The sequence below is a fragment of the Ranitomeya imitator genome, chromosome 1, assembly GCF_032444005.1.
Source record: "Ranitomeya imitator isolate aRanImi1 chromosome 1, aRanImi1.pri, whole genome shotgun sequence".
NCBI classification, from domain to species: domain Eukaryota; kingdom Metazoa; phylum Chordata; class Amphibia; order Anura; family Dendrobatidae; genus Ranitomeya; species Ranitomeya imitator.
Window position 1 is genome coordinate 959748405 of NC_091282.1, and position 22725 is coordinate 959771129.

The window sequence follows — 22725 nt, forward strand, 5'->3', positions numbered from 1 at the left end:
CCCATAGGCTAAATTAGGCTAATTTTAGATTTGGGGGCTGCCTATGTTAAACTAAGCAGACTGCAGCCAGAAAAGCAGAATCCAAACACCCAGAGAAAAGATGTGTCTCCTGTGGTTCAGCAAAAAGAAAAGCCAACCACAGAACACAAACTCAAGGTATCAAATCCAGGAGCATGTCAGCCGGAGAGTGAATATATGACCAGGGTCAGGGGACTTACATTCAAAGCACTACTCCAGCGCTGAAATGGAGCCTTAAATTTTAGGTTGTTTATTTATATAACCTATATATTATTTTTATATCTTTTTCTGCTTGATGAAATAAAAATACCATAGGTAATGTTGGATGGGGGAAGTAAAAAGATCATACAATCTTGTAAAGAGCACAAGCTTAGATATAAAAATACAGCTTTGAGCATCTAATTTGAAAGTGGTTCAGTTATATCTGGTGTGCATTAGATAGTTTTAACTAATTTTCCCTTAAAAACAACTGATAACTAATGATGAGCGATACCGTCCGATACTTGAAAGTATCGGTATCGGAGAGTATCGGCCGATACCCGAAAAGTATCGGATATCGCCGATACCGATATCCGATACCAATACAAGTCAATGGGACATCAAGTATCGGAAGGTATCCTGATGGTTCCCAGGGTCTGAAGGAGAGGAAACTCTCCTTCAGGCCCTGGGATCCATAGTGAGGTGTAAAATAAAGAATTAAAATAAAAAATATTGTTATATTCACCTCTCCGGCGGCCCCTGGAACATCACCGCGAGGAACCGGCATCCGGCAGGCTTCTTTGTTCAAAATAAGCGCCTTTAGGACCTGCGGAATGACGTCGCGGCTTCTGATTGGTCGCGTGCCGCCCATGTGACCACCACGCGACCACTCAGAAGCCGCGACGTCATTCCACAGGTCCTAAAGGCGCTTATTCTAGGAATTTATCTGAGGAATGACGTCGCGGCTTCTGATTGGTCGCGTGGCGGTCACATGGGCGGCACGCGACCAATCAGAAGCCGCGACGTCATTCCGCAGGTCCTAAAGGCGCTCATTTTGAACAAAGAAGGCTGCCGGACGCCGGTGACTCGCGGTGATGTTCCAGGGGCGCCGGAGAGGTGAATATAACAATATTTTTTATTTTAATTCTTTATTTTACACCTCCGATACCGATACCCGATACCACAAAAATATCGGATCTCGGTATCGGAATTCCGATACCGCAAGTATCGGCCGATACCCGATACTTGCGGTATCGGAATGCTCAACACTACTGATAACATGTTGTCAAAGTGGAATGGTAAATGAAAAATGTATAATACAATAAGAATTGAACAAGTGATTTTTCTGATCCTAATTCCAACGATGCCTCAATTTCTAGTCTACTTAGTGTAATTTTTATTAAATCATTGTTTGATCAGCAGATTTTCTCTAGAAAATTAGTTAGACTTCCATTTATTTCAACAATGCCCACATTTCCGATCGGCAGCTTTCTGTCAATGCACAGTGTGCACAGAAATGTTGTCTATCATTGGTGTAGATGGGGTTACACAGAACTCAACATTCAGAGAACTGCAGCAGATAAAACAGTTATTAAAAAAAAAAATACAGCATGCAGCCAGTAAGTGACTCATCACTGAAATTTATGTCTCTGCCCCAAGTTTTTCTTTATTGGGGTAGTAAAAATCTGGTGACTGCTTTCCTTTAAATGAATCTATTCAAAACTTTTTTTGCATAATATTATGATATATTGATTTCAATATACCATATTTCCTGCATGTCTGCAACTTCTTAATCTAGAACACTGTATAGTAAAGGTCACATTAATTCAAAATAAATAATTAAACATTTTACAACACTGTATAAGTACCGACTGATGGGACATACCACTAAAACATTAAAGGGAAAATTAAAGGGAATCTGTCAGTAGGATCAACCATCCTAAACCGTCTACATGGGAATGTAGGTCATAGAAAGTGAAAAAAAAATTAAACCTTGATATCTGCAATCCATTGTTTTATTCCAGAGAATCCACATTTTTATAAGCAAATTAGCTGTAAAGATCTATGGGCCGGACACTGACCTGCATGACAATCTGTCTCCAGGGATTATTTGAAATGAAAGGGGAGTTACCAGTGTGAACCAAGTAATGACTAACAACAACAGCCTACTCCCATGGTTTGCCCTCATGCAGACACACAGCTTATAGTGAGATCAGAACTACCACAGCACAGCAGAGCTAGCACTGTAATGAGACAGTTTGCTTCTATTTACTCTGTGTAACTGATCTACATTGCAGGTATCTCAGCTTGCATCTCACAGGCAGCCAGTGTGGGGGAAAGGCAGTACAGCAGAGCTGACATCAATGCAGATGTGTTTACAGCAAAACAAGGGTCAACTCTGCTATACTGTGTTGGTTATAATCAGGCACAGCTCTACAGCAGAGATGACAGCACCATGAGAGTGCAAGTGCTGTGTGAAATGTTTGCAATGAGACAAACTCCATGTCTGCTGTGCTGTGTTAGTTCTGCTGTAATGTGATAGCTCTGCTCTCACTTCAGAGATTGGAATTATTCATGAGTAAAGTGTCAGTCATGGCATGTCTCATATTGCTAATGTCTCCTTTCTTATTTACATATAAGAAAAATGTAGATTTCTCGGGAATAAGATCATCAGATCAGAGATGTCATGGTATCATTTTATACAACTTTCTATGACTCTTCATGTCCACATAGACTGCTTAATTGAATTGATCCAATTTTTTCATATTTCCGTTATTATGGCCGTAAGAGGGCTTTTTGTGCGCGAGGAGTGTTTTTCTTTTAAATGGCACCATTGATTTTATCACATAGTTTAAATCGGCTGTAATGTGGAGGGAAAGATGCGGGCTCAGCATCGGAGCCGGCAAGAAATTAAGAGACAAGACATACAACTTATGTCATATGTCATGAAGGGTTTAAGAAGGTAAGCTTCGTGGTGGCTATACCTCTGTTCTCCTGATACAGGTGCTTCTCACAAAATTGGCCTATCATCAAAAAGTTGATTTATTTCAGTTCTTTAATACAAAAAGTGAAACTCATATATTAAATAGTCATTACAGAGTGATCTATTTCAAGTGTTTATTTATGTTAACATTGATGATTAGAGCTTACAGCTAAGGAAAACACAAAAGTCATTATCTAAGTAAACTAGAATACTTTATAACACCAGCTTGAAAAATGATTTTAAAATCCAAAATGTTGGCATACTAAAATGTTTGTTCAGTAAATGCACTTAATACTTGGTCATGGCTCCTTTTACATAAATTACTGCTTTAATGCGGAGTGGCATGGAGGCGATCAGCCTGTGGCACTGCTGAGGTGTTAATGAAGTCCAGGTGTGATAGCAGTCTTCAGCTTGTTTGCATTGTTGGGTCTAGTGTCTCATCTTCCTCTTGACAATTCCTTATAGATTATCTCTGGGGTTAAGGTCAGAAGAGTTTGTTGGCCAATCAAGCACAGTGATAATGTTGTTGTTGTCAGTTCTCGCCTTGTGACTGTCACCCAAATTTGAGAATGGCACTTTCTTAACAATCCTTTCAAGGCTGTGATTATCCCAGTTGCTTGTGCACCTTTTTCTGCCACACTTTTTCCTTCCACTCAACTTTCCATTAATATGCTTGGATACAGCACTCTGTGAACAGCCAACTTCTTTAGCAATTACTTTTTGTGGCTTACCCTCCTTGTGGAGTGTGTCAATGACTGTCTTCTGGACATCTGTCAAGTCAGCAGTCTTCCCCATGATTGTAGAGCCTACTGAAATAGACTAAGGGACTTTTTAAATGCTTAGGAAGCCTTTGCAGGTGTTTTTTGTTAATTATTCTAATTTACTGAGAAAATGACTTTTTGGTTTTCATTGTCTGTAAGCCATAATCATCAACATTAACATAAATAAACACTTGAAATACATCACTCTAATTGTAATGACTCTATATAATATATGAGTTTCACTTTTTGTATTGAAAAACTGAAATAAATTAACTTTTTAATGATATTCTAATTTTGTGAGAAGCACTTGTAAATGGAAATCCCAGATGATAGCTATGTGGATATAACATTAATGTGTATGTTGGGAATACCTATTGAAATATAATCTGTACAACTGATTTGTCCATTTAGTACTCAATGTTTTAGTATATTATACACCAGGAGAAATTACACATACACTTTTGTCAATAATACTTTCAGAGTAAAAAAGAAATTAATGATATTTATTACATCTGTGTTTAATATCAATATATACATATAAAAAACAAAAAAACAAATCCTCACCAGTTTTCTGTGGTCCAACAATCAGAAATTTTGGCAGACGATCACAGGTTTTTTCTTTTGACCAAATGTCTCTATGACGTTTGTCATCACAGGGATTCTGTCGATATTTATATGAGAAATTTATTCTTGATTATGTATTTGCATATTGAATTAAAATAACTTATTTGAATATAATTGCAATAAGTCATGAGATATCAAAACAACAAACAGCAAAAAAAAAATTAACAAGACATATTAGTATGTTAGCAATCTTTTTTTTGTCAATAATTTGAATGTTAAACGAAAACCCCTGTAGTGAAGCTTGAAAGACTTCCTATACATATAAGGAGACATTAGCATCATTTCGGCATTTTATCTTGTTAACAAAGACAACAAAGGGTTCAACAAAACTACCGTATATACTCGAGTATAAGCCGACCCGAGTATAAGCCGACCCCCCTAATTTTGCCACAAAAAACTGGGAAAACTTATTGACTCGAGTATAAGCCTAGGGTGGAAATGCAGCATTTACCGGTGAATTTCAAAAATAAAAATAGATCATTATTTCCCCATAGCTGTGCCATACAGTGCTCTGCACCGTTCATATTTCCCCATAGCTGTGCCATATACGGTGCTCTGCACCGTTCATTGTGCCCCATAGATGTGCCATATACGGTGCTCTGCACCGTTCACTGTGCCCCATAGATGTGCCATATACGGTGCTCTGCACCGTTCACTGTGCCCCATAGATGTGCCATATACGGTGCTCCGCACCGTTCACTGTGCCCCATAGATGTGCCATATACGGTGCTCCGCACCGTTCACTGTGCCCCATAGATGTGCCATATACAGTGCTCCGCACCGTTCACTGTGCCCCATAGATGTGCCATATACGGTGCTCTGCACCGTTCACTGTGCCCCATAGATGTGCCATATACGGTGCTCTGCACCGTTCACTGTGCCCCATAGATGTGCCATATACGGTGCTCTGCACCGTTCACTGTGCCCCATAGCTGTGCCATATACGGTGCTCTGCACCGTTCATATTTCCCCATAGATGTGCCATATACGGTGCTCTGCACCGTTCATTGTGCCCCATAGATGCTCCACATAAATCTCTGCCGCCGCCGCTGCTGCTGCTGCAATAAAAAAAAAAACACACATACTCACCTCCCTTGATTGCAGCTCCCGGCGTCTCGTTCCGGCGCCTCCATCTTCCCGGCGTCTCTGCTCTGACTGATCAGGCAGAGGGCGCCGCGCACACTATATGCGTCATCGCGCCCTCTGCTTGAACAGTCAGAGCGCAGACGCCGGGAAGATGGAGGCGCCGGCCGGGAAGATGGAGCGACGCTCGGCGGCTGGAACGAGGACAGGTGAATATGCTATACTTACCTAGTCCTGGCGATCCTCGCGCTGTCCCTCTGCCTGGTCTTCGGTGCCGCAGCTTCTTTCTCTATCAGCGGTCACCGGCACCGCTGATTAGAGGAATGAATAGGCGGCTCCGCCCCTATGGGAGGTGGAGCCGCTTATTCATTTCTGTAATGAGCGGTCCCACGTGACTGCTGAAGAGGGGAAGAAGCTGCAGCACAGAAGACCGTGGGACGGCAGGGACAGCGCGAGGATCGCTGGGACTAGGTAAGTATGCCTCAGCGCCCTCACCCCCTCACCCGCCGACCCTGCCACCCACCTTGACTCGAGTATAAGCCGAGAGGGGCACTTTCAGCCCAAAATTTTGGGCTGAAAATCTCGGCTTATACTCGAGTATATACGGTAGTCTGTAAAAAGAATGCATAATAAAAAAAATTAAAATAACCTTTTATACTCAATATCAGTGTGAGCAAAAATGTCCTGCCACATTATATTATATTTATCTATCTATGTATAGTGTGGAAAATAATTATTTGATACACTGCTGATTTTACCAGTTTTCCCATCTACAAAGAATGGAGAGGTCTGTAATTTTTATCGTAAGAACACTTCAACTTTGAGAGACGGAATCTTTAAAAAAAAATCCAATTAATCACATTCTATGATTTTGCCATAATTAATTTGCATTCTATTGCATGAAATAAGTATTTGATACAATAAAAAAGAACTTCATATTTGGTACATAAACCTTTGTTTGCAATTAGAGGTCAAACATTTCCTGCAGTTGTTAACCAAGTTTGCACACAGTGCAGCAGGGATTTCTCCAGATCTTTCAGGTTTCAGAGCTATCGCTGGGCAACATTGCGTTTCAGCTCCCTCCAAAGATTTTCTATTGGGTTCAGGTCTGAAGATTGGCTAGATCACTTGTTAGTTGCGCTGGATGTGTGTTCTGAGTCACTGTCATGCTGGAAGACTCAGCTATGACCCATCTACAGTGCTCTTACTGAGGGAAGGAGGGAAGGAGGTTGTTGGCCAGAATATCTCGAAACGTGACCCCACCCATCCTCCTTTCAATATGGAGTAGTTGTCATGTCCTCTTTGCAGAAAAGCAACCACACCATGCTTCATAGTTGGGACAGTGTTTTTGATGTTGTACTCATCCTTCTTCTTCCTCCAATTACGGCAAGTGGCATTGATACAAAAAGTTCTATTTTCATCTCTTCTGACCACATGACCTTCTCCCATGCCTTGTATGGATGATCCAGACGGTCATTCACAAACTTCAAATGTGCCTGGACATGTGCTGTCATGAGCAGTGGGACCTTGCATGGCCTGCAGGATTTTAATTAATGATGGCGTACTGTGCTACTATCAGTAATATTTGAGACTGTAGTCTCAGCTCTCTTCAGGTCTTTGAGCAGGTCCTCCCATGTAGTACTGGGCTGATTTTTGACCTTTCTCAGAATCATCCTTACCACATGAGGCAAGATCTTACATGGAGCCTCAGACCAAGAAACATTGATGTCCTGTGTTTATTACATTTTCTAATAATTGTGCCAACAGTTGTTAACTTGTCACTAAGCTGCTTGCCTATTGACCTGTAGCGCATCCCAGGCTTGTGCAGGTCTACAATTTTTCCCTGGTGTCCTAAGACAGCTCTTTGGTCTTTGCCATGGTGGAGTGTGACTGAGTGTGTGGACAGGTGATTTTCATACAGGTAACAAATTCAAACAAGTGCAATTAATACAGGTAATGAGTGCGGAGTTGGAGGGCTTCTGTTAGGGTTGGCGGAACACACCGAATATATTTATTAAATGAGATAGGTGCGTTCGCAACCCGGGATCCACCTTGCAGGATAGAACCTGCTGCTAAGCAAGGCGGTGAAGCAAATTAGTACAAACGAACTCTGATACTTCACAGGGCCCGTAGTAAAGAGAATGCTGTGCCCTGTTTAGCTCACAGGGGACACAGCTACTGTGTAGAGCTGACAGTGGTCATGCAGTCCAACCAACACGCAGCTCCTCTCCGGTGGAGTTGGAATTCTAATGGCTATTAGCCAGCCCTGAATTCAGACATAAACTCCTCGCCAGAGGTGCCAGCATTCTAGGGGCTTATTTCAGCCGGGTCCCTGACTGCATACACAAAACTCCTCGCCGGAGGTGCCAGCGTTCTAGGGGCTTATTTCAGCAGGGTCCCTGACCACACACACGACCACACTGACGCTGAGCTCGTACATATTTGATACTAGCGCACGGCCGTGTGGTCATGAGAACCTTTTATAGCTGTAACACCTACAGGACCTTCCTAGAAGGACCAATGGAAGGCTGCCACAGAACTTGATCAGTTACAGGACCTTCCTGGAGGACCAATGGATGTTGCTGCAGTACCTGAGCATGTGACCCTTGATCTCAACTGAGAGATCTTACCCTGGGCATGCTCAGTGTGTGCAAAGCAGGACTTAGTCCCAGAAAAGCCTGCTCGACGCAGACCAGTGCAGGGTACAATAGTAGAGCGTGGAGAGGCATCAGTAACCCTTTGCATAGTATCAGATTCAGTGAGACGCTGGGACCGACGTCTCCGCTGAGCAGGCTCCACTGCGGCCGATGCAGAATGGGAGACCGCAGCAGACATGGTTCGAGATTCCCCCTGTGCAGCGGCGGGAACTCGACTCCTAACAGATTCTGAGTGCAGTCGTAGGTGATCAAATACTTATTTCATGCAATAAAATGCAATGTGTTTATGTTAAAATTATACAATGTGATATTTAGATTCAGACTCTCACAGCTTAAATGTATTTACGATACAAATTACAGACCTCTCCATTCGTTGTAGGTGGGAACATTTGCGAAATTGGCAGTGTATCAAATATTTATTTTCTCGACTCTATCTATTTATCTATCTATCTATCTATCTATCCTATCTATCTATCTATCTATCTATCTATCTATCTATCTATCTATCTATCTATCTATCTATCTATCTATCTACCTACAGTATCTATCTATCCATCTATCATCCATCTATTCAAAAAGGAAAAAGCTGGCGAAGCACCAGAGAGAATGTGGGTGCAGAGCCTCATTAGCAAAACACAAACCATCCATCCATTTCAGAACTGATAAGTCGCCATTATGGGCTAATAAACCATTGGTTTTTTGCCATATCTCCTCAGTGTGCTGCATACAGATGCTTCTTTTTATCTATCTATTCATTTATCTAAAATATCTAGCATAAAGTTATTCTCTCACAGAAACAATGCCTTGTCATTTAAAACAAGCAAACAATAAAGTTAATGTATATAAAAGGAAACAATATTTTTGTAGTTACATAAAGAGTAGAAGTATGGCTTTTTTCAGATGGTTGCTTTCTGTTGTAGGTGAAAAAAATGGGCCAATTGCATATTGGATCCAATTTCATCAATGTTTGAACAGTGTCTTTGCTTTTAGCATTAATGATTTTCTCATATACGTACCCCCAGAATCTAAGCTTCTCATACCCATTACAATACTTAAAACAGACAGATTGCATATGGATAGCATGTGTGTGTTCTCCATAATTTTATGGTCTTTGTATGGGTTATTTTGATGAAAAACAAACATGTCTTCATGATTTTTTGGTCCGTCGAGACGCGGTCTTAAAAAAAATAAATAAATAATAGGGAGATGCAATTTGAGCGTTGGTGGATCACACTAAATATAAATTATGATGAAGTGCGATCGCAACCTGGGTCCACCATGCTGAGATGGAAAACCGCAGCTAGTAAACAATGGCGGAAGCATGTGGCAAGTGATCTTGAAAACACACGGGGTAAAACGTCACCCAGTGTGAATTGAAACTAATTACCCAACTCTGTTAGCTTCACAGAGGAGTATAGACGGAAACACAGCTGTCTCTAGGCAGTATGGCGCTGCTAGATGCCACGCTAATGAAAATGGCGCTATGTGACATCCCCTGTTGCTTCACAGGTGAAAGCAACCCTCTCAGGGGCAAGGGAACAGGTAGTGGACACAGTCACAGCGTATGCACGCACACAAACTCCTCTCTGGAGGTGCCGGAATTCTAAAGGCTATATGCCTGCACTGAATTCACCCAAACTCCTCTCCGGAGGTGGCGGAATTCTAAAGGGTATATGCCTGCTCTGAACACACGCGGACAAGTCCACACTACCGTAATGTTCCACAAACACATATGACTTAAGTGATCTTACTGCGCCAGTGTGCACTCAAGAGAACCTTTTATACATTCCGCTTAAGTCCAGTCAGACAAGACTTTGCTCGAGGACAAATCTGAAACTGCTACATCACCCAAGCAGCTGATGACCGACCACCAATGAGAAGTCGCCACCTCACGAGCATGCTCAGAAGAGTGATTTCTGAACTTAGCCTCTGGAGCATCTGTTTGCCGCTGCATATTACTGATTACCATAGCTTTGGCCCAAAGGCCAGCAGTAACCAAGCGAACAGCCCTATTCTGAGCCAGACACTGAGACCAATGTCTTTTTCTAAGCAGCTCCTACTGTGGCCAGAGCAGAATGGGAGACCACAGAGGCAGACAAGGCTTGGGATCTACCCTGCGCAGTGGGAGAATCCCTGCACCTAACATGTAGTGAGTGCAGATAGGAAGTGGGCAGAAGTGAGCAGACTGTGTATCTCTACTGGAAGCAGAGCACGGGCAGCAGGGTCAGTGATGCTATGGTGTTGAAGGATCTATAGTTATAATAGCTGGAAAGCGATAGTGGATCCAGATAGTGATCTATCATTAGAAATCTATGTTGTAAGACTATTATCACACAGTAACTTTGCCCACGTCAAATATTACACAGCCCAAGATCGCATTATGTTGCTGCAACATCGCACCCTAATTATGGTAAATATCAGATGTCGTTAGACATTTCCAATATGTGTATTGATCCTAATTGATGGTGGTCAACAACATGATTCCATGAGTCTTCCATATTGTCTTATGTTTCCATCTAATTCAAATTTAGATTTTCAGTCCGCAATATCTTACCCTGCAACTTAGACCCAGTCACACATCTGTTTCAGATATATGTTTTATCCATGGTTTTCACAAATAAAACATTGGTTATACTGGGAATATCTGACAAGCAGATGAAGTTCTACCAGTCAATGGTTACTTGATGGATGAATGCTATGTAGGAAGATCAATCTTGTTCAAGCCTAGATAGGTCTACCAGGGTCTTCTCCACCATTATCTTGATAGTATCAGGCCGTTGAGTTGTTGTACTTGCTTTTCTCCTTGTTCCTTCTATTCTTCCAACCGCGATGTCCTTCTCCAGTGATTGCTCTCTTCGAATGATGTGTCCAAAGTCGGCAACTCATAGCTTGGTGATCCTTGTTTCGATTGACATTGTCTGGATTAATTTGTTCCAAAATTGATTTGTTTGTTCTTCTTACCATTCATAGCATTGATAACATCCTTCTCCAGCACATTTTGAAGGCATGCATACTTCTTCTGTCTTGTTTCTTTATCGTCCAGGTTTCACATCCATATGTTACTACAGAAAACACCAGACTGTGTTCGAGTCGTTTCTTTGACGACAGTGAAATGTTCCTCGATTTGAACACCTTGTCCACTGACTTCATTGATTTGCCTATAGCGATTCTACTACTGACTTCCAAAGTCATCGCTAGATCTTGAGTGATCATTGATAATGAAAATATAAGTACAAATTTACACTTATTGGTAATATATATATATATATTACAAAAAGAGTTGAAGACCGCATTCCTTTTTTGAAAAAAAATAGTGGTTTATTGGCCCACATAGACACATGCAGTGTTTCGGCTGAAAGTGTGAGTCTTTCTCAAGCTTAAGAAAGCAGCAGCCCATGTAGGCTAATAAACCACTATATGTTTCTAAGAAGGAGTGGTGTCTTCATTTTTTTTTTGCACTATATTGAGAATCGGTCTAGTCTATGCCTGGAAGGTCTGGCACCCTTTTTTCCAGACAGAGAGAGACAGAGAGATAGAGAGAGCTACATACGCAAAGTGTGTGTGTGTGTGTGTGTGTGTGTATATATACAGTTAGGGCCAGAAATATTTGGACAGTGACACAATTTTCGCGAGTTGGGCTCTGCATGCCACCACATTGGATTTGAAATGAAACCTCTACAACAGAATTCAAGTGCAGATTGTAACGTTTAATTTGAAGGGTTGAACAAAAATATCTGATAGAAAATGTAGGAATTGTACACATTTCTTTACAAACACTCCACATTTTAGGAGGTCAAAAGTAATTGGACAAATAAACATAACCCAAACAAAATATTTTTATTTTCAATATTTTGTTGCAAATCCTTTGGAGGCAATCACTGCCTTAAGTCTGGAACCCATGGACATCACCAAACGCTGGGTTTCCTCCTTCTTAATGGTTTGCCAGGCCTTTACAGCCGCAACCTTCAGGTCTTGCTTGTTTGTGGGTCTTTCCGTCTTAAGTCTGGATTTGAGCAAGTGAAATGCATGCTCAATTGGGTTTAGATCTGGAGATTGACTTGGCCATTGCAGAATGTGCCACTTTTTGGCACTCATGAACTCCTGGGTAGCTTTGGCTGTATGCTTGGGGTCATTGTCCATCTGTACTATGAAGCGCCTTCCAATCAACTTTGCAGCATTTGGCTGAATCTGGGCTGAAAGTATATCCCGGTACACTTCAGAATTCATCCGGCTACTCTTGTCTGCTCTTATGTCATCAATAAACACAAGTGACCCAGTGCCATTGAAAGCCATGCATGCCCATGCCATCACGTTGCCTCCACCATGTTTTACAGAGGATGTGGTGTGCCTTGGATCATGTGCCGTTCCCTTTCTTCTCCAAACTTTTTTCTTCCCATCATTCTGGTATAGGTTGATCTTTGTCTCATCTGTCCATAGAATACTTTTCCAGAACTGAGCTGGCTTCTTGAGGTGTTTTTCTGCAAATTTAACTCTGGCCTGTCTATTTTTGGTATTGATGAATGGTTTGCATCTAGATGTGAACCCTTTGTATTTACTGTCATGGAGTCTTCTCTTTACTGTTGACTTAGAGACAGATACACCTACTTCACTGAGAGTGTTCTGGACTTCAGTTGATGTTGTGAACGGGTTCTTCTTCACCAAATTAAGTATGCGGCGATCATCCACCACTGTTGTCATCCGTGGACGCCCAGGCCTTTTTGAGTTCCCAAGCTCACCAGTCAATTCCTTTTTTCTCAGAATGTACCCAACTGTTGATTTTGCTACTCCAAGCATGTCTGCTATCTCTCTGATGGATTTTTTCTTTTTTTTCAGCCTCAGGATGTTCTGCTTCACCTCAATAGAGAGTTCCTTTGACCGCATGTTGTCTGCTCACAGCAACAGCTTCCAAATGCAAAACCGCACACCTGGAATCCACCCCTGACCTTTTAACTACTTCATTGATTACAGGTTAACGAGGGAGACGCCTTCAGAGTTAATTGCAGCCCTTAGAGTCCATTGTCCAATTACCTTTGGTCCCTTGAAAAAGAGGACGCTATGCATTACAGAGCTATGATTCCTAAACCCTTTCTCTGATTTGGATGTGGAAACTATCATATTGCAGCTGGGAGTGTGCACTTTCAGCCCATATTATATATATAATTGTATTTCTGAACATGTTTTTGTAAACAGCTAAAATAACAAAACTTGTGTCACTGTCCAAATATTTCTGGCCCTAACTGTATATACATAAAAATATAAAATGTATATATATATATATATATATATATATAATGTGTGTATCTATATACATTTTTCTATTTTATATGTTTTCTCATTTATTTATACTTATATTATTTAATATTGCAGTTACTTAACACTTCTTTGCAGTATGCTATGATATTACATCTACTGAGATTTTGGCTGTATTCCACTAGTTCCGTAGCAGCCTGAATAAAATTCGCATTGAAGCATTTTAGTCATCCCTATCTATTCCATGGAGGCTTCATCTTATTGTTTTGTGAGCTGTATTAAGAGAAATTGGAATACATTCTGTAGAAAATACTACTTGTAGAAAAAACACAGCAGACCATAATTGGAGGAAAATCTCAGTTTCTATGCATTTCCATTCAGACAGTACACAACATGCTTGATTTAATGTGGGCACGCACCTGCCAGACAGGATCCCTCTGCTCAGGGAAGAGCTGGAAGTATTTGTGAGCCAGCTGAACTGGAGGAAGAGTTTGCAACTTTAAATGAGTCCAGGTTTGCACGAATTTGGCCAGATTAACAAAAGTATATAAACCGAGTCTGTCATTGCCGTAGTTGGACAAGTGAGTCATGAAGATGCTAACCTGCAATACAAAATTAGAAAGACCAAATATTGCAGTTAACAGTTCTGCCACCAGGGGACAGTAATGCTGTACATTTTTTTCATTTTGCAAATCTCCATCCAATTCTGTTTTTACATATCTTTTATTGTGCTACATATCTTCAGAACAGCTTAAATTACCTCTAAGTGTAATGACTGTAAAGCATATTAGACTATTACAACCGTTTTAATGTTTATTATGGTGCCAGTTAACATCCTCTTTTTATCTTTTCGCCACAAGTAAAGTGTAGCGCGAACACCTTTTTTTTGCTTACGCACTGCACTTGTCTGAAAGATAATTGTATGCCAAAAGAATGAGGGCAAATTAAGAAATATCATCTTAGATTAGCATATTTTTAGGTCAAGAAACCAAGTATTATTTGAATGTTTAGCTCCAAAACATAAAAAATAAAAAGTACATATTTAACTTGATATAAAAGAAAAAAAAATCTTTGTGTTAAAATAAAATTCCAAATGTTACACTGAGTTACAATGTACATAATGGAATAGCACAAAAGAAACAATTTTTTAATTTTTTTTGTGAAAATAGCTTTATTATAATAGTTTATTATAATAGTTTGCTTGAGGGTATGTGCACATGTTCAGATTTTTTCGTGTTTTTTCACGATAAAAACGCGATAAAAATGCATTAGAAAATGCCTACATATGCATCCTATCATTTAGAATGCTTTCTGCAATTTTTGTGAACATGATGCGGTTTTTTCCGCAAAAGAAACACGTTGCGGTAAAAAAAAGCAGCATGCTCATTAATTTTGTGGATTTTCTGTGCTTTTCCCACTATTCTATGCATTTGGAAAAAATGCAAGAAAAAACGCATCAAAAACGCGCAAAAAACGCATCAAAACCGGAAAATTTCTGCCAGAAATCCTGACGTGTGCACATACCCTGAATGTGGAAAATTTTAACTCTTAACACAAAGGTATAAGGAATCATAAAACCGGAGGAAAATTAGGCATTATGTCACAAAGGGCAAATATTATGGAGCCAGCAGCCGCCCCCTCTTCTTTCATTCCTACAAACTCGGCACTTGGGAAACATGCCTTATCCATCCCCTTCCCGATCTGTATCTACCAAATAAAGCTGACCACCCCTGTTTGCTGAATATAATATGTATACTATATACTGTATGTGTACGTATATGCTATGGCTCAGTGTTTAGCACTTCAGCCTTGCAGCCCTGGTTTCTTGGGTTAAAATCCCACCAAGGTTAGGGGTTTTTACGTCTTCCTGTGTTTCCTCCAGTTTCCTCCCATATTCTAAAGACATACTGATAGGAAATCTAGATTGTGAGCCCCGATGAGGACAGTGATGATAATGTGTGTAAAGCTCTGTAGAATTAATGGCGCTATATAAATAAGTAAAAAAAAAAAAAAAAACATAAATACGGTAATTACTTAGACATCTCCATAGTGACTAATTCAACAAAAGCTTTACATTAAGAAATTGTAATTTATGCAATTCCCTAGTCTATTCTTTAAAAGATATGGACACCCTCAGGGGCATTTTTTTGTACTTACGGTATATGAGTGTACTGTCAACCAAAAATTACTTTTGTTGCAGTAAAACATTTGCATAATTTGCCTTTTTTAGCCTTTGTATTCCCCAGTCCATTGCAGGCAACAGAATGAGATTAACAAAAAAATTCATCAGTGAGCTCATTCTGAAAAAAATTTGCAACTCTTGTGTGACCAGGGTTTGCCAGGTGTCGCTGCTACATTGCAGTGCAATACAAGTGGGGTAGAATTGAGACAAGCAAGTAGCAAAATATTTGCTGTGGTTGGACTTTTTGCCACTTGCTTGTCTCAGTAACTTTGAATGTGACTTCATTTATATTGTGCTGCAATGAAGCACAGAAACCTAATGATCTTTGGTCACATGACATATGTCGCAGTCAAAGTCGCCATATTGGTACAAGTGGTAGAATAATATCAGTTAGTCTTGAATGTGATTACAGATGCAGTAACGTTTCGACTTGCGTATTTTTTACCAGTTTTCCATCACTGACAGCAGGTTTCATCCCACCCATCATTGCTCCTATCTCTTGATTGTGGGGCTCAGACGGGTTTTCTGATGACACCTGTGCCCGTCTTTCCAATCTTTCCAATATTCATGATTTCTGCAAACATAGCAGTGCTGAAGCCCTGCTATATGTAGCACAAATGATCAGATCATTGCAGCTTCAAACCTTCTAAGGGGACCATTAAATTGCATAAAAAAACATTTTTAAAAAATATGAAAAAACCCAAGAATTACCCTCTTTTTACCCCATTAAAAGTAAAACAAAAATAAATAAAAAAATACACATATTTGGTATCGCTGCTTTTGCAAAAGTTCGATCTACTAAAATATAAATTAATCTGGTTAAACAGCGTAACATGAAAAAATTGAAACCGCCAAAATTGCGATTTTTGGCCACAATAGCATTGCAATAAAATGCAATAAGAGGCAATCAAAACATCATATCTACCCCAAAATGGTATCCTTAAAAAAGTCAGCTCATTGTGCAAAATACAGTATGTGCCCTTTCACAGCCTCATATCCCAAACAATGGAAATGTTATGGGTCTTGGAAAATGGTGGCTAAACTAACTTTTTCTCAGGCTGCTAAGGGGCCATGAATATTGGATTAGATGCGCTTTGCCTGGCTCTTCCCACTTGCCCTGTAGCTGTGGCAAGTGAGGTTCATATTTGTGAGGTTGATGTCATCGAATAGATACACCTTTTCTGGATGGCTGCGGGCTGCTATTTTTAGGCTGGGGGCCCAATATTCATGGCTCTTTACAGCCTGAGAATAAAAGACCCCGGCTGTCCAGGCTGGTTTTCAAACATGAGGGGAACCCCATGCTGTTTTTAATTTTTTTTATTTAAATAATTACAAAATAAGGCATGAGGACCCCTCTATTCTTGATAACCAGACTTGGGGAACCAACGCCATTTTTTTCACATTTATTTATATACAGCGCAGGAGTTGGCTGATGAATACTGCTGTCAGCCACTCCTGCTCTCATTGTTATTAGCGGCAGCAGGCATCAGCTGATAGGAGTGGTAACCCCATTAGCTAAAACCAGTGACCGGATGTGAACTGTATACCTCCGATCACAGCTACGCACTGACTCTGACAGCGTGGGATCCGTGGCTCTCTGACCGGCAGTGATGATTTCACCTCTGATTCGAAGCTGTGTTTGCTGCACTGTCATGCACATGACAGCTTGGCAAACACTGGATGTTCAGGCCCCCCATTTAAGTGAATGAGGTCCATGTTTGGGTCTAGGTACTGTTCTGTAACCCGAACCCAAGCTTTTTGTAACAGTGCGGTCGTAGCCGCCGGACCCGAACATCCAGGTGTCTGCCAATATGTAATTATTACTTTCCTGTAATCAAATTATTTTATGCAAAACAGTAAATGCATACTTATTGCTAATTTACAAATTCTGTCCCCCCCATAGTCCTATTCTTATCTGCTAAAACTATAATTCCAATAAGCACTTTCTTCTCCTCAGTGCTGCAGATCCTTTCCAACTACCGTGTGCTCCTGACTAACCTCACCTCCCTGAATTATCATCCAGTAAACAAGGTGTACAACTCACGTTATGCTAATGTACACTCTTGCACCGACCCCTGTATGGCCAATCTTACCTTCTCCATCTACTTCAGTTTAGCTGTAGTGTGGTATTACATTTGTAGCTGGTTCTAGTAGAGCTCAACTGTCCTGCTCTTTTCAACCATTGTAGTGATGAGCTATGCTTTTTGCCTTCTGCTCTGTTGATGCATATGGAAGAAGATTGTCAATAGAGTTGCTTTTCCAGTTTGAAATCATGGATCTCTCAGCAGCAGGTAAACACAGCTCAACTAATCTGAGCCCCTGTAGGCAGCCCCTGAAGTATATCTCCCCTCCCAACTTCCTGTATTCTGCCCATGCTGCAACATATCTACTTTCTGTCTCTTCTCTATACAGTCCGTCCTGCAGTATATCACTCTTTTCTGTACCCTGTATATAAAGCTCATCCCACAGTATATTTATCCTTTTTGTCACCTCTAGTTACAACCCATCTTGAAGTATACCTATCCTTTCTGTCCCCTGTATATACAGTGGAATGTAAAAGTTTGAGCTTCCCTGATTAAAATTACTGTTATTGTGAACAGTTAAGCAAGATGAAGATTAAATGATCTCTGAAAGACCTAAAGCTTAAAATGACACATTTCCTTTGTAATTAAGGCAAAGTAAACTACTGTCTTTTTTACATTTTAAAAATTACAGAAAGGTAAATGGGTACATGTAAATGTTTGGGCACCCTTGGAGATTTTTTGTGCTCAGATAACTTTGACCAAGGTTTCAGACCTTAACCTCTTTCTGACATACAGTATGATGAACTATCCCGTCAAGGTGATATGGGCCCGTATGATCACCAACAGGGTAATATGTCATCACCAATCAGCCGCGCTGAAAGGGGGAGCGCGGCCGATTGGGGCAGAGTGTCAGCTGACTATCGCAGCTAACATCCGGCACTATGTGCCAGGAGCGATCACGGACTTCTCCTGGCAAATTATGATCATGATCGCAGTGTTCCCGTGGCATAGGGAAGCATCGTGCAGGGAGGGGGCTCTCTGCATGCTTCACTGAGACCCTCAGAGTAACGCGATGGATGCATCTCCTACTTCCTCCTCCCTGCAGGCCCCGGATCCAAAATGGCCGCGGGGGGCCTTCTGGGTCCTGCAGGGAGGTGGCTTGCAAGCGCCTGCTCAGAGCAGGAGCCGGCAAGCCTCCCTGCAGTGCCTGTCAGATTGCTGATCTGACACAGTGCACTGCAAAGTGTCAGATCAGCGATCTGGCACTATATAGTAATGTCCCTACTGGGGCAATGTAAACAAGTGAAAACAAATACTTACATGTGTGAAAAAAAGTCCTAAATAAAGAAAAAAAAATTGTTCCAATAAATACATTTTTGTCTAAATAAAAAAAACAATAAAAGTACACATATTTAGTATCACCGCGTCCGTAATGACCCGACCTATAAAACTGTCCCACTAGTTAACCCCTTCAGTGATCACCGTTAAAAAAAGAAACGAGGCAAAAAATGCTATCATACCGCCGAACAAAAAGTGGAATAACACGCGATCAAAAAAAGGATATAAATAAACATGGTACAGCTGAAAACGTCATCTTGTCTGGCAAAAAAAGAGCCACCATAGAGCATCATCAGCAAAAAAATAAAAAAGTTATAGTCCTCAGAATAAAGCCATGCAAAAATAATTATTTTTTATATAAAATAGATTTTATCGTATAAAAGCGCAAAAACATAAAAAATGATATAAATGAGGTATCCCTGTAATCATACTGACCCGAAGAATAAAACTGCTTTATCAATTTTATCAAACTTGGAACGGTATAAACGCCCCCCCAAAAGAAATTCACGAATTGCTGGTTTTTGTTCATTCTGCATCACAAAAATCGGAATAAAAAGTGATCAAAAAATGTCATGTTCCTGAAAATGGTACCAATAAAACGTCAACTCGTCCCGCAAAAATCAAGACCTCACATGACTCTGTGGACCAAAATATGGAAAAATTATAGCTCTCAAAATGTGGAGACGCAAAACTATTTTTTGCAATAAAAAGTGTTTTTTAGTGTGTGACAGCTGTCAATTATAAAAATCCGCTAGAAAATGCTATGAAGGTAAATCAAACCCCCTTTCATAACCACCTTAGTTAGGGAAATATAATAAAATGAAAAAATGTATTTATTTCCGTTTTCCCATTAGAGTTAGGGTTAGGGTTGAGGCTAAAGTTAAGGTTAGTGTTGGGGCTAAAGTTAAGGTTGGGGCTAAAGTTAGGGTTAGAGCTACAGTTAGGCTTGGGGCTACAGTTAGTGTTGGGCTAAAGTTAGGGTTAGGGTTGGGGCTAAAGTTAGGGTTGGGGCTAAAGTTAGGGTTAGGGTTGGGGCTAAAGTAAGGGATAGGGTTGCTGCTCAAGTTAGGGTTGGGGCTAAAGAGAGGGTTAGGGTTTGTATTAAATTTACGGTTGGGATTAGTTTTCGGGGTTTATCAGGGTTAGGGGTGTGGTTAGAGTTATGGTTGGGATTAGGGTTAGGGGTGTGTTGGAGTTAGGGGTGTGGTTAGGGTTGGGATTAGGGTTAGGAGTGTGTTGGGGTTAGGGATGTGGTTGGGATTAGGGTTAGGGGCATGTTTGGGTTAGGGGTGTGGTTTGAGTTATGGTTAGGGTTGGGATTAGGGTTAGGGGTGTGTTTGGGTTAGGGTTTCAGTTAGAATTGGGGGGTTTCCACTGTTTAGGCACATCAGGGGCTCTCCAAATGCGATATGGCGTCCGATCTCAATTCCAGCCAATTCTGCATTGAAAAAGTAAAACAGTGCTCCTTCCGAGCTCTGCCATGTGCCCAAACGGTGATTCCCCTCACATATGGGGTATAAGCATACTCAGAACAAATTGTACAACAACTTTAGGTGTCCAATTTCTCTGGTTATCCTTAAGAAAATAAAAATTTGTGGGGCTAAAAAATCATTTTGTGGGAAAAAAATGATTTTTTTATTTTCACGGCTCTGAAATATAAACTGCAGTGAAACACTTGGGGTTCAAAGTTCTCACAACACATCTAAATAAGTTCCTTGAGGGGTCAAGTTTCCAATATGTGGTCACTTGTGGGGGGTTTTACTGTTTTGGTATATCAGGGGCTCTGCAATGCAATGTGATGCCTTCAGACCATTCCATCTAAGTCTGCATTCCAAACGGCACTCCTTCCCTTCCAAGCTCTGCCATGCGCCAAAACAGTAGTTTTCTCCAACATATAGGGTATCAGCGTACTCAAGACAAATTTGACAACAACTTTTGGGGTCCAATTTCTCCTGTTACCCTTGGGAAAACACATAACTGGGGGCTAAAAAATAATTTTTGTGGAAAAAAAATAATTTTTATTTTGACGGCTCTGCGTTATAAACTGTAGTGAAACACTTGGGGGTTCAAAGTGCTCAACACACATCTAGATACGTTCCTTAGTGGGTCTACATTCCAAAATGGTGTCACTTGTGGGGGGTTTCAATGTTTAGGCACATCAGGGGCTCTCCAAACGCGACATGGTGTCCCATCTCAATTCCAGGCAATTTTGCATTGAAAAGTCTTTCCTTCTCTTGCGAGCTCTGCCATGCGCCCAAACAGTGGTTTACCCCCACATATGGGGTATCAGCATACTCAGGACAAATTGCACAACAAATTTTGTGGTCCAATTTCTCCTGTTACCCTTGTAAAATAAAACAAATTGGAAATAAAGTACATTTTTTGTGAAAAATGTTAAATGTTCACTTTTTTAAAACATTCCAAAAATTCCTGTGAAACACCTGAAGGGTTAATAAACTTATTGAATGCGGTTTTGAGCACCTTGAGGAGTGCAGTTTTTAGAATAGTGTCACACTTGGGTATTTTCTATCATATAGACCCCTCAAAGTGACTTCAAATGTGATGTAGTCCATAAAATAAAATGGTGTTGTAAAGATGAGAAATTGCTGGTCAACTTTTAACCCTTATAACTCCCTAACAAAAAAAAGTTTGGTTCCAAAATAATTCTGATGTAAAGTAGACATGTGGGAAATGTTACTTATTAAGTATTTTGTGTGACATAACTCTGTGATTTAAAGGCATAAAAATTCAAAGTTGGACAATTGCGAAATTTTCGCCAAATTTCCATTTTTTTTCACAAATAAATGCAAAATTTTTTTACCATTACCATGAAGTACAATATGTCACGGGAAAACAGGGTCAAAATCATGGGGATGCATTTAAGCGTTCCAGAGATATAGCCTCATAAAAGGACAGTGTTCAGAATTGTAAAAATTGTCCCGGTTATTAACGTGCAAACCACCCTTGGGGGTAAAGGGATTAACACACCCATTAGGCATATGGTTTGTTCAATATCATTGTTAGGAAAGGCCTGTCGATGCAAATTTCCCAGCTTTAAAAAAATTCAGCTTCTTCTAACCTTGTGCCAAAAAAAGCAGCCATTGTTTTTTCAAAGCAGCTGCCTGGCACTCTGAAAATGAAAATAGTGGAGGCCCACAAAGCAAGAAAAAGCTATAAGAAGATAGCAAAGCATTTTCAAGTTGCCTTTTCCTCAATTTGAAATATAATTACGAAATATCTGTTAACAGGAATAGCAGAGGTCAGGATAAGGTCTGGAAGACCAAGCAAAATTTCAGTGAGAGCTGCTTGCAGGATGCCTAAAGAGGCAAGTCAGAAACCCCGCTTGACTGGAAAAAACATTAAGAGAGAATTAGCAGAATCTGGAGTTGTGGTTCATTGTTCTACTGTTCAGAAACACCTGCACAAGTATAGCCTTCATGTAAGAGTCATCAGAAGAAAACCTTTCCTGTGTCCTCACCATAAAATTCTGCATCAGAAGTATGCAAAAGAACATCTAAACAAACCTAATACAGTCCTGAGGACCGATGAGGTTAAAATAAAACTCTTCGGCCACAATGATCAATGGTATGTGTGTAGAAAAAATGGCACAGAATTTCAGGAAAAGAACATCTCGCCAACCCAACCATTAAGCATATGGGTAGATCAGTCATGCTTTGGGGTTGTGTTGCAGCCAATGGCATGGAGAACATTTAACTGGTAGATAGAAGAATGGATTGAACTAAATTTCAACAAATTCTTGACACAAACATAACACATCTGTAGAGAAGTTGAAGCTGAAAAGAGGATGACTTCTACAAATGAATTA

General features: G+C 40.5%; 1 protein-coding gene across 2 annotated transcripts in view; it reads right to left on the reverse strand.

Moving 5' to 3' along the window:
• Window positions 1-22725, reverse strand: part of LOC138656666 (bifunctional heparan sulfate N-deacetylase/N-sulfotransferase 3-like) — an 857911-nt gene that overhangs the window by 183067 nt on the left and 652119 nt on the right. For both annotated transcript variants that reach the window (XM_069743761.1, XM_069743762.1), the window contains 2 exons: window positions 13775-13957; window positions 4306-4402 (listed from right to left, as the gene is read on the reverse strand). In XM_069743761.1, the coding sequence (XP_069599862.1) occupies window positions 4306-4402; window positions 13775-13957 (280 nt within the window). The remainder of the gene's footprint in view (window positions 1-4305; window positions 4403-13774; window positions 13958-22725) is intronic.